Raw genomic sequence first — 11,577 nt, forward strand, 5'->3', positions numbered from 1 at the left:
TGTTAGCAGCAGTAGCTAATCTACCACCGCTGTGTTAGCTTAGTTGTTAGCAGCAGTAGCTAATCTACCACCGCTCTGTTAGCTTAGCTGATAGCAGCAGTTGCTAATCTATCACAGCGATCACTTATTAATAATCACAAAATAAACATCCTGAAAACACAAAACTGAATACCTGAATGTTCTGTTTTGTGTGGAAAATGTTTGAGTGTTTTTTGGTGTTGAATCCTGACACATTAGCGGCGTCTCTCAGTTGCTATGGTAACAAATCTGTGTGAGGCGTAGCCGACGCTGAGAGTGAGATTTAAGGAGGAAACAGGTGGTTCTAAGTTATTCTTTAATGTTTTCTCAGCGTCGCACTGGTAGTGGCCACATCTCCAGGTTTCTTTTGATTCTTCTACAGAGGCATTAAACGAATCGTCTTTTACCCTCCAGCAGTAAATCTCCACATTTAAACAATGACCTGCAACGTGTCTGTAGTGAAGTGGTTCTAACGTCCCTGAATGCTGCAGGTCAGGTGGGCTCCCAGATCATGATCCCTCACCGCTGTGACCAGTACGACATCATGTACTTCAGGCCCATGGGTGACCTGGGCCAAATCATCTTCATGGTAAACCTTTAAACAGGCTTCCAGGTTTCCAGGCCGGATCTACGGGACTGAAACTCTGCTGTTTCTGTGTGGCAGGAGTGGGATGTGAAGAACAAAGAGTCCATCCAGCGGGCCATCGAGCACTCCAACGTGGTCATCAACCTGGTGGGCAGGGAGTGGGAAACCAGGTGAGCTGACCTGGGAAATCATCTCACCTGCATGTCAAATATGCAGCAAGTCGGCAAAACCAGGAACAAACAGCCTGAGCAGACGTAGAAAAATAAAAGCCAACAAATTCTGAGAAAATTCTGGGATTTTTGATTGTTTATTTGCAAACTATTCTACCGTAATATCTGGACTACGAGCTGCTGCTCGTTTACTACATGCTTCGATCAAAGCCGCCAGGCGCCTCATTCGGCTTTTTACCAACGAGTTTAAAGACGGGACAACGAAAGAGAGGAAGAGTCTGAGGCCAGCGGCGCACAAAGACTCACAGCACCTGATATGGAGAGCCAACAGTGCCACAAAACACAACTTTTACCACACGCCTGAATAAACTCGGCTGAATAAACTCGGCTGAATAAATGCCGAAACTTTCAGCATTTTTGCAAAAGACAGAAAAATTCTACAAAATATAAAGAAGAAACATTGATTTCAGATTGTTTTCTTTCTCACTTTTATTCACTATTCAGTAATCATTACATGTTGCCTCATGCCTCCATCCAGGACGTTTTAGGGTTTTTAATCATTTTCCTCGCCGGCGTTGCTGCTGGACGGCTCCTGCTGTGTTTTCTGGTCAAACTTTTCCATTTCGCGCTGCTAAGCTAACTTTAGCAGCAAAGCAGTTTCATGAATTTGAAAGTAATTTGGACTAGCATAGATTTGATCACAGACTCAATCTATGACGTAATTTTTGCACTCGTTTGTTTTTCTCCTCTTCACTAGAAACTACGGCTTCGAGGACGTTTTCGTCAACATCCCTCGGCAGCTGGCCCGGGCCTCTAGAGAAGCCGGGATCTCAAAGTTCATCCACATGTCGCACCTGAACGCCGACATGCGCAGCCCCTCCAAATACCTGCGGAACAAGGTGAGTCCGGCACTTCCTGCTCAAACGCAGCCGCGGGCGGGGCGAGACGCTGACGGCTTGCTCTGCGCCGCAGGCCGTGGGCGAGGAAGCGGTGCGGGAAGAGTTTCCAGAGGCCGTCGTCATTAAGCCGGCCGAGATGTTCGGCCGGGAGGACAGATTCTTCAACTATTTTGCCAGTAAGACGTTTGTGACGATGGGAATCGGCTCAGCCGTTTGTGGGTTTGTAGAAACTTTCCTGGGTTTCTTTCAGATATGCGCTGGTTTGGAAACGCGATTCCTCTGATGGCGCTCGGGAAGAAAACGGTGAAGCAACCGGTTTACGTAAGTTTATAGAGGAATTATTTTAATTCTCCTTTACGGCCAGAAAACTGCTGACTTGGCTTTAAGAAGTTAGAAATGTCGATTACTGTGGGAAATTATGATATTGGCATTTTAATTCTCCACCAATATAATAATAATGACATATTAATGCAAATACAGGGGCTGCACAGTGGAGCAGGTGGTAGAGCTGTTGCCTTGCAGCAAGAAGGTTCTGGGTTCGATTCCCGGTCTTTCTGCATGGAGTCTCCATGTTCTCCCTGTGCATGGTGGGTTTTCTCCAGGTACTCCGGTTTCCTCCCACAGTCCAAAAACATGACTGTCAGGTTAACTGGTCTGTCTAAATTGTCCCTAGGTGTGTGTGTGAGTGTGCATGGTTGTGTGTCTCTGTGTTGCCTTACGACAGACTGGTGACCTGTCCAGGTGACCCCACCTCTCACCCAGAACATTAGCTGGAGAGGAACCAGCACCTCCTGACCCACTGAGGGACAAGAAAATGGATGGATGCAAATACTTCCTAAAGACTGAAGTCTGCCACGTTTATAAAACATTTTTAAAAACGGGTTAAACTGCAGCAGAAACACCATCCATCCATTTTCTCTACACCTTGTCCCTTAATGGGGTCAGGAGGTGCTGCTGCCTCTCCAGCTGGCGTACCGGGCGAGAGGCGGGGTCACCTGGACAGGTCACCAGTCTGTTGCAGGGCAACACAGGACACACAACCACACACACACACTCACACCTAGGGACAATTTGGAGAGGCCAATTAACCTGACAGTCATGTTTCTGGACTGTGGGAGGAAACCGGAGTACCTGGAGAAAACCCACCATGCACAGGGAGAACATGGAGACTCCATGCAGAAAGACCGGGAATCGAACCCAGAACCTTCTTGCTGCAAGGCAACAGCTCTACCAACTGCACCACTGTGCAGCCCCCAGCAGAAACACAAAAACTATAAAATCCCATCAGAATAAAATGACGAAAACTAAAACATGACAACAGAAAAGTTACAGCATCAGCCTGACGCCAACAAACAAACATAAAATCAAACTGCCTGCTTTATATCGGGGGTTAAATGTTTGTAGCATTTTTAAATTCCCAGGTTTTCAACAGTATCAAAGTGAATCAACTCTTCGTCAAACTCATTTTATCAGTTGGATAATTGATGTATTGCTTCTGATGACAGGCTTTTATTGATTGAAGTGACGCCAGCGCTCACCAGCAGGTGGCAGTGTTTCTCCGCTGCTGCCTCAGACTCGATAGATGAGAAGTAATAGTTGATCGATCAATATGGCGAGTAAAAACCTCAAGCTTTAAGTTCCATAAGAATAAAAATGTTTCATAATCTACACGTAGATTTTGGAAGCAGCTTAATGAGGGAAATTATCCCAGAAGTTTCTCCACTAAATCATTGATTTTGATTGAAAATTGATCAGTGAAGTAAACGGTGGGTTTCTTCCTCAGGTGGTGGACGTTGCCAAGGCGATCGTCAGCGCGGTGCGAGACCCGGACGCCAACGGGAAAACGTTCGCCGTCGTTGGGTAACAAACGATCCCAAATATGTTCAGCAGCGCGACAGAGTTACATCTATTTATGTAAAATCTGCACTTTGGTCATCATCTGTTGCTTAAGCCTCCTGTTATGTTGACCCGTTTTAAAGTTTAAAAATATTTTAAAAATAGTTGCAAGTATTTTTATTGCGTGAAACTTTTTCTCTTTGTCTTAATAGGTGAACTCTACATATAAATTTATTCATTTGACACATTTGCAGCCCCTCCTGTTACATCGATGCTGTTCGGGTCAGTTTGACCCGGAACAGTTTGTGTGTCTCAAGTTCAATTATAAAAATCACCCTTTGAAAAAAACATTTAAACGTAAAAAAAATTTACCAAAGATCACTTTCAAGGAAATTATTGTTTTTTTTGTGTCTAGGTTTTTTTTTAGTGGACATAAAAAATGTAAATCCCATTTTTTATGTCCAAATTAGTAATTGAGTAAGTTGTCGTCTTTAATCCTTAATTTCTGAGAAATAAAAAACATAATTGCACAAATTTTGATTGAGATGGTTAGTATTAGAGTTAATAATCAGATAAAAAATGTTTTGGAGGAATTTTTTGGTTCCTGATTGCATGATAAAACTCTCCCCGGGTCAAATTGACCCACGAACATTGTTGCTGTACCTCAGAAACGAACATAACAGGAGGGTTAAACTGTTTTATATGTGTTTAATCTTGGCATTGATTTGGTTCCGTAGCTCTGGTTCAGATCCTCCATTCTGAAGACATTCTGCTGCTTTAGCCGACTTCTTGCTTCTCTCAGGAATTAAAGTGAAATTAGTATTTAAGTTATTTTTGTGTGATTTACGTTGAATTAAATGAAACTCTGAAAGTCGCAGAGTCTCTGCTGTGGGATGAAATATGACGTTCTGCAAAACTTCTCATATATCCTGACTTTTCCACTTTTTCTCATTGTAAAACCACAAACCTCAGTTTATTTTTGACCAACGTGAAAAACGAAGCTCAGCTCAGATCAGATGAAAATGAACGTTTTGCTACAGAAATGAGACAAAACGTGGAAATGCATGAAAATCACACGGGAACAATTCATGTCCAATAATTCAGCACATGAGCAGAAACTCAATCAAATCAGATTTAAATTATGATTTTTTCATGATTTCATTTTAGAGAAACAATAATAATAATAATGCATAAAGTTGATCAGGCAGCTCTTCTGGTTTAAATTATTTGAAATGAACAGAAATTAAAACTGCTGTTGACTGGAAACCAGTTGGACCTCATATGAAGGTTTCCTTTGTATGGCAGGCAGTTTTAGCATAAAATCAGTTTTATTTACTGAATGAAGATTTAAGATTTCTGCATTTATGTTCTGACTAGTAAGAGGAAAAACTGAAAGAGAAAAACAGTCTAAACTTTTAAAAAATGTTTTCCTGATATCTAATTTATCTGGAGAAAATTAATTTTGAGATGTCAAAATGATAGTTTCATACATCTTTAAGTTAGTTTTGACAAGTTGAATTTCATACATCTCCCATCTAAAATACATTTAATAATCTTTAAATGTGTTTTATGTTTATGATTATGTTCCAGATAGTCAGTGACTCATTGCAGGCGTCTTGAATTGAAGCCACTATGGATCCTAATGATAAATCTGATATCATTTATAGTCACAATATAACCAGAGAAGCAACTGTTTTTAATTTATAACTGATCTTTATAACTATTTTTGTAAACCAATTTTTCTATTCACACGTTGTGGAGATTCTGTGAAGAGAGACAGAGAGAGTGTAAACACACAGAACATTTATTTAAAGCGATTCTAGAAGATTCCATCAGTTTATATTTAAACAAAACTATGTTTGTAAATAACGCTGTAATTTAAAGAACCAGCATTAAGTAAGCTTAAATTTAAAAAAACACATTCTGTGGCCACGATACGCAAACAGGAGTGTGTATTTATTCTGAAGGCTTTTTAAAATGCTTTGACTAGAGGAATTGTGATTCTGTAGCCATAAAGTGAAGCTGATTTTGTGTTAAATCGTCTTGCCGTAGCGGCTGTTTTGCAGCTGATTCTTTCCTGCCTGTGTTTGATCTGCAGGCCCAACCGCTACCTGCTGCACGACCTGGTGGAGTACGTGTACGGCGTGGCGCACCGGCCCTTCGTGCCCTACCCTCTGCCGCGCCCGCTCTACCAGTAGGCAGCCTCGTGCTTCTGCAGGGAGTGGCTGTTTGTGTCACTGATCAGAACAAAGCCTGACATTAAAGCATGAATGTCGTCATTGATGATGAGCTCTGATGTAGCGACTGCTGTCTGTTTTCAGCCTGGCTGCCAGGATTTTTGCTATGAACCCGTTTGAACCCTGGACGACCCCGGACAAAATCGACAGGGTGAGACGATGAAGATGTTTAGACTTTGTTTTTTTTTCTCATTTAAATCAGTCTTCCTCTAACTGTGGTCCCCCAGTCGCCCCCTAGTGGTTTGCACTATACTGCATGTAAATGGCCTTTTATTTTCCGTGACATGAGCTCAAAATGCAGCAGTTGGCTTCCTGAAGGATTGTGTTTAAAAACAACAAGTAGCTTAAATCCTCAAAAGAATAGCAGAAGATACTGCTGGGAAGAAAACGCCACCAGGAATACTTATAGACGCGTTGCATGTTGTTCACATCCAGGCTTTCTGTGCCTGCGCTCGGCGCTGGAGGCAGAAACAGATTCTCTATATCGGCGCTGCAGAAGAAGAAGAAACCTGGAGATGTCATTAGTTCAGTGCGGTAAAGGGAAATGACGCAGAAAAACAGCTGAAGGCTCAATCAAAGCCTCTCGTATTCTTCTTCTTTTTTTCTTCCTCTGTGTCGGCTACGCTACTCAGACCCGTTGCCATAGCAACCGACTGACAACAGCTCCACCAGCGTATCAGGATTCGACACCAAAAAAGCAGAACATTCAGTCCGTTTCATGTCTTTAGACTTTTGTGATCGTTAGTAAGTCGTCGCTGTGGTAGATTAGCTGCTGCTGCTGTTAGCTAAGCTAACACAGTGGTGGTTGATCCGTTCATTCAACTCTAGTCAGTGTTTCAGTCGCCATTTTTACATTTTTTTAACAGAGTTCCACAGCACATCTACCTTAAGGTTGTCATGGTCAAGCTAGCATAACCGACCCACTGCCCTCTTCCTGGTTATTTTTTTTCTTAATTAAAACTTTTTCCTGACGTTGTTGTCTAGTTGTCATGGTGCTGACAATTAGGAGAAAAGCCCTGCGTCCCTTTTTGTTTTATTTCAGCCGTATATTAACAGCTAAAGCCAATGCTAGCCATTGGCGGCTAGCAGCTTTTTGCCCCCAGCAGGGAGACGGGGTGGGATCTGGGGTGACGTCACGCTGCAACGTGTCCGTATGATCGAAGGAAGACATCAATAAGACACTTAAGAGACTAATGTTTTCATTCAGGTGGATATTAAGTTGTTATTTTTAGTTAGGGGGTCGGTGAGTGTTTAAATGAAAAGGTTTGAGAAACGCGGACCTCCATCTTTAACCCGAATGCTCTTTGGCTTCTGTCCAGTTTCACACGACAGACATGAAGTATCCTGGACTTCCTGGTCTGGAGGATCTGGGCATCACGGCTTCCTCTGTGGAGCAGAAGGCCATCGAGATCCTGCGCCGCCACCGCCGCTACCGTTACCTGGACGCCGATCTGGACGAGACCAAGCCGGCCAAGACGGTCAACTACTGAGCCACGACTCGTGGTTCAGCTTCTTTTACTGGTTTTCTGTACATAAATAAAGAATTATCCTTACTGGACGTTTCTGCGTCGTCACTGTAATTCACCTGGACACATTTTGATTAATAAACAGGATTATGGAATTTCATATAAATTTGATTCACAATCAACACAAAGGCTTTTTGAAAATGTATAAAATATTTAAAAATACTTTTCTTCTTGTTTCCTGGCCTTAAAGCTGCAGAATGTGACTTTTATAATGTTTTTACATATTAAATGTTATGAGGCAGGTAATCTGGGAAAGGATTGATCTCCTGAGCTGCTGTTGCTCTCTAAAGATACGAATCGTTTCTGACCCAAAAAGCAGCCAGGATGCTGCCAATCAGTCTCATGTACTCGCTGCTAAATGTGCTAATGGCGGAGAAACGATTTACCGTTGCAGGAAAACTGTTTTATCTACCGTCATCTGTGGCTATGCTAACTAGCCTTAGCATTCCTGGCAGAGTCTTCTATCATGAAGATGCTGTCACCAAGCAGAGAGGAGGGAGCAGCAGGTATTCAAGCATGATTGACAGCGCTAGCACCCGCCCCCTGGCTCTGTAATATGAGAGTTTAAATAAAAATGTGAAAAACTGAATTTTTGATCTGATCTGTCATGTAAAATCAGGTTTTATAATCTTATTCGCTCATCAAAAACATCTGGAGCGTTTCTGTCATTCTTTCATCCGTGTTTGAGAAATCCTTTAATCTCCATGGCAACCATTTGGAAACAAAGATTACAGGTATTTGTTCATATGTCGTTAACTGAACATTTTAAACACCGTTTATATAGAATGTGATTTTAATCCTGATTCGTCCTGTGTTTAGGTTGCTCTGTTGATGTGTCTCGACTTTTTAAATCTTTTCTTTTCATCCTGGAAAAGCAGAACTAACCGAGAAACATGACATGTAAATACAGACCGTTTACTCTAAACCCATAAAACAGTTTGAGAAATCTCAGTCCAGGCAGCGGCTGCTTTACAGTTGCTCATGTTCCTTTTTACTGGTTTGGTTGACGGAAAGTAAACGACTCACTGAAAGTCCACCTGCAAGTTAATATTATCTTTGCGATAAGACGGTTTTATGGTCTGAGCTGTTCGGCTCAGGATTTCCTGCATGGCGGCCAGAACCGAACGACACTGACGTGGTTTTCCATCTGAAACAGCCATGAAGGCTCATTTTAGAGTAGGAGTGATTGGAGCTTTTTTATTTTTCGTGTATCTGATTATCTTCATGACTGGGAGGTGGAGAGAAGAAAAGCCGCATCAGACACACGTCACAAACCAGGAAGCCATGAGCCGAAAACTGGACAGGATTCAGGAGACCCTGAACAAGCTGAGTGAGAAAAGATTTTAAATGTTTAAGAGTTCAGTCAGTTGAAGCTGCAGGGAAGATTCTACATATTAAAACTGTCACCACGTCATGGCAGCTTGCTATGAGACAGACAATCTGTTCCTCGGCCTTCTCCCAGCGCTAACTGGAACCAACCAATCAGAGCCAGGGGGCGGGTCTTGGTGTTGTCAATCACTCTCCTTGTGGCGTTTGCTCTTTGCTGTTGTGAAGGCTAGTTAGCATAGCCACAGATGACGGCAGATAAATGGCTTTTGTAAAGTTGAGTTGCCAGTAGCATATTTAGCAGCGAGTACATGAGCTGGATTTACAGCACTAAGACCCGCCTCCTGGCTCTGATTGGTTGTTTTTGGTTCATTTCTTCAGACGGCAGTAGCAGATCAGGGAGGAGGTCGATCTTTTCACAGATTATTTGTCTCAAACTGTCACAACATGGTTAACAGTTTTAACAAATATAAACGTGTTTTTACTGAAGTCACATCCTGCAGCTTTAAATCCACAAAGCTCCTTTCTTTGTATTTGCTCCCACTTGGTTTGTGCTTGGAAAACATTGCGGTCGCTGCCTGAACTTTCCCTCTAAAGGAAACCGGTGCCTTCCTTCTGCTGCCTCAGACTGTAAACTGTTTTCATTTCCCCCCCAAAAAGCAAATCTACTAGAGGAACCTGCCAAGAAAAGCTGTCCAGAAGAACCTTCTCCAAATAAAAACCACAAAGAGCCCGAAAAGGCGGCGGCGCCGAAGCTGTACCCGAACTCTGCGCTGTTTCTGAAGTGGGGCGACGGCCTGTCAGAGGAGGAGCAGAAGGAGGCCGAAGGGCTTTTTAGGATTTACGGCTACAACGCCTTCCTCAGCAACCGGATCGCCCTGGACCGGCAACTTCCTGACATGAGAGATCCCAGGTAAGAGTCGCTGGAGACGACAAACGATGACGCACTTCCTGCTGGAGTCACGGATCTTCTCCAACCAAACACGCAGGTGTCTGAAGAAGAAATACCCCCGAGCCCTGCCCAGCGTCAGCGTGGTGCTGATCTACGTTAACGAGGCGCTGTCTGTGATCAAGAGGGCGACGCGGAGCGTCATCACCAACACGCCCCAACACCTGCTGAGGGAAATCATCCTGGTGGACGACCACAGCACCTACAGTGAGCCCAGGCACAAATGACTTTTAAAGTCAAGGTCACAGACAAATGTTTAAGCTTGAGATGTTCGAGGCACAGCATCTCAGTAAGATCTGGGCTTTGACTAGGCCCTGGGTTTCTCCCGGCCAGTTCTCTGTGGATGTACTGCAACGCTTTGGGTCATCATCATGTTGCAGGGCTCCCCACAGCATGATGCTTCCACCTCAGCGTTCTCAGGCCTAGTTCACACGAAACCAGATATCTGGGAAAACAAAAACGTTTCATTGGTTTTTGCATTTCATTAACTTGAAAACGTTGTTTAATATCAAAAAAATTATTTTCTCTATGAATTCAAAGTGGAGATTTGAGAAAATTTGACAAATAATGCGCCAGTAAATCCAAAGACCTGCTTTGGCAAAATTCCCAACCAACGATTTGTGTTTTATTAAGATTATATCCTAATACGCTGTTTAAACCTCTGTCTGTCCACATAAATGAGCCGCCATGTTTAGTTCCAAACAGAACGTTGTTGTTGTTTTGAAGCAATCTGATTGGCTGACAGGTTTTATCTTAGCGCCACACTGCCCCCTGTGGGTTGGGATGTTTAAAGCAGCGCTCGGTGGTTTCTTTGGTTTCATGTGGGTGGAAACTTTTCTGAAAATAATCCCATGTGTAAGATATTTTTTTAAAAATCTGGCTTAGAAATTTGCCTTGCAGAGCTTCTGGTCTCATTCAGCATCAAACATCTTCTCCTTCCGAGCTGCATTCAATATTTAGCTCCAAACTAGATTTCTGATTGTAAGGATGTTTTTTATGTCTTATTGTGCACAGATGATGTTTTATGTCAGAGGTTTTAGGGATTAACATACAAACAAAACTCTGAAATGTCAAAGTAAAGCAAACTACTTCCTGTTCTTCTGACTCAGGAATGTGTTTTCAGACGATCTTGGGAAACCGGTAGAAGATTACATAAACGAGATTCACAAAGAAAGGCCTGGCCTCGTTAAAAGAGTCTGGCACACGAGTCAGATGGGTTTGTCCCAGTCCCGGATCACGGGCTGGGAGCATGCCACTGGAGACGTGGTGGCCATTTTAGATGCTCACATTGAAGCTACAAGAGGATGGTACGCACAAAACACCAAAGTCCAACGTCTCCTCCTCCTGCTGAGCTGTTTAAATGTCTACTTCGTTATTTCCTCTGCAGGGCAGAACCTCTGCTGGCCCAGATCAAAGCTGACAGAACCGTTGTCGTGTCGCCTGTGTTTGAAAAGATCCACTTCGATGATCTGCATGTGGAAAGATACATGTCGTTTGCTCAGGGCTTTGACTGGGCCCTGTGGTGCATGTACGAGTTCTTCAAACCGAACTGGAACGACGTGGATGAATCACAGCCTCAGAAGTAGGTTGGAAAACAAAACCAGGGATTATTAGATTAGACTTTCGATTATGTTAAGACATAATCGACTATATCCATATCTCTCATGAGTTTACCTCACCAGAGGGAGGTAAACTATCAGTGAAGATTAAATATCAAAGAGCCATGATCTTTGTTACTAATTTTAAAAAAATGGAACATTTTTAAATGATGTCCAAAATGTGATAAAACACAAAGAATTTCAGACAGAAATTAGCCAAATGTAGCAAAGTGCTAATAAAGGCGTTTATCAGAATCTGAACCGACCGGATCATCAAAACTTTGACTTTGTTGTTTTTATTGGTTCTAAACTGTGAACTAAAGTTAGCTGTGCTAACGCTAAAGCACTAACCATAATCATTAGCTGTGCTAATGCTAAAGCACTAACCCTAATAATTAGCTGGGCTAATGCTAAAGCACTAACCATAATCAT

At 42.8% G+C, this 11,577-nt stretch overlaps 2 protein-coding genes across 2 annotated transcripts in view; both read left to right on the plus strand.

Moving 5' to 3' along the window:
• Positions 1–7,304, plus strand: part of ndufa9a (NADH:ubiquinone oxidoreductase subunit A9a) — a 9,878-nt gene extending 2,574 nt beyond the window's left edge. Inside the window, exons 3-11 of the mRNA XM_008436482.1 lie at positions 510–607; positions 683–774; positions 1,532–1,673; positions 1,747–1,849; positions 1,924–1,994; positions 3,457–3,533; positions 5,608–5,703; positions 5,831–5,897; positions 7,066–7,304. Of these exons, the coding sequence (XP_008434704.1) occupies positions 510–607; positions 683–774; positions 1,532–1,673; positions 1,747–1,849; positions 1,924–1,994; positions 3,457–3,533; positions 5,608–5,703; positions 5,831–5,897; positions 7,066–7,236 (917 nt within the window). The 3' untranslated portion in view covers positions 7,237–7,304. The remainder of the gene's footprint in view (positions 1–509; positions 608–682; positions 775–1,531; positions 1,674–1,746; positions 1,850–1,923; positions 1,995–3,456; positions 3,534–5,607; positions 5,704–5,830; positions 5,898–7,065) is intronic.
• Positions 7,305–7,390: 86 nt separating this feature from the next.
• Positions 7,391–11,577, plus strand: part of LOC103481321 (probable polypeptide N-acetylgalactosaminyltransferase 8) — a 14,569-nt gene continuing 10,382 nt past the window's right edge. The window contains exons 1-5 of the mRNA XM_008436720.2: positions 7,391–8,602; positions 9,259–9,511; positions 9,588–9,754; positions 10,671–10,854; positions 10,935–11,129. Coding sequence (XP_008434942.1) covers positions 8,431–8,602; positions 9,259–9,511; positions 9,588–9,754; positions 10,671–10,854; positions 10,935–11,129 — 971 coding nt within the window. The 5' untranslated portion in view covers positions 7,391–8,430. The remainder of the gene's footprint in view (positions 8,603–9,258; positions 9,512–9,587; positions 9,755–10,670; positions 10,855–10,934; positions 11,130–11,577) is intronic.

The sequence above is a fragment of the Poecilia reticulata genome, linkage group LG19, assembly GCF_000633615.1.
Source record: "Poecilia reticulata strain Guanapo linkage group LG19, Guppy_female_1.0+MT, whole genome shotgun sequence".
Taxonomy (NCBI): Eukaryota; Metazoa; Chordata; class Actinopteri; order Cyprinodontiformes; family Poeciliidae; genus Poecilia; species Poecilia reticulata.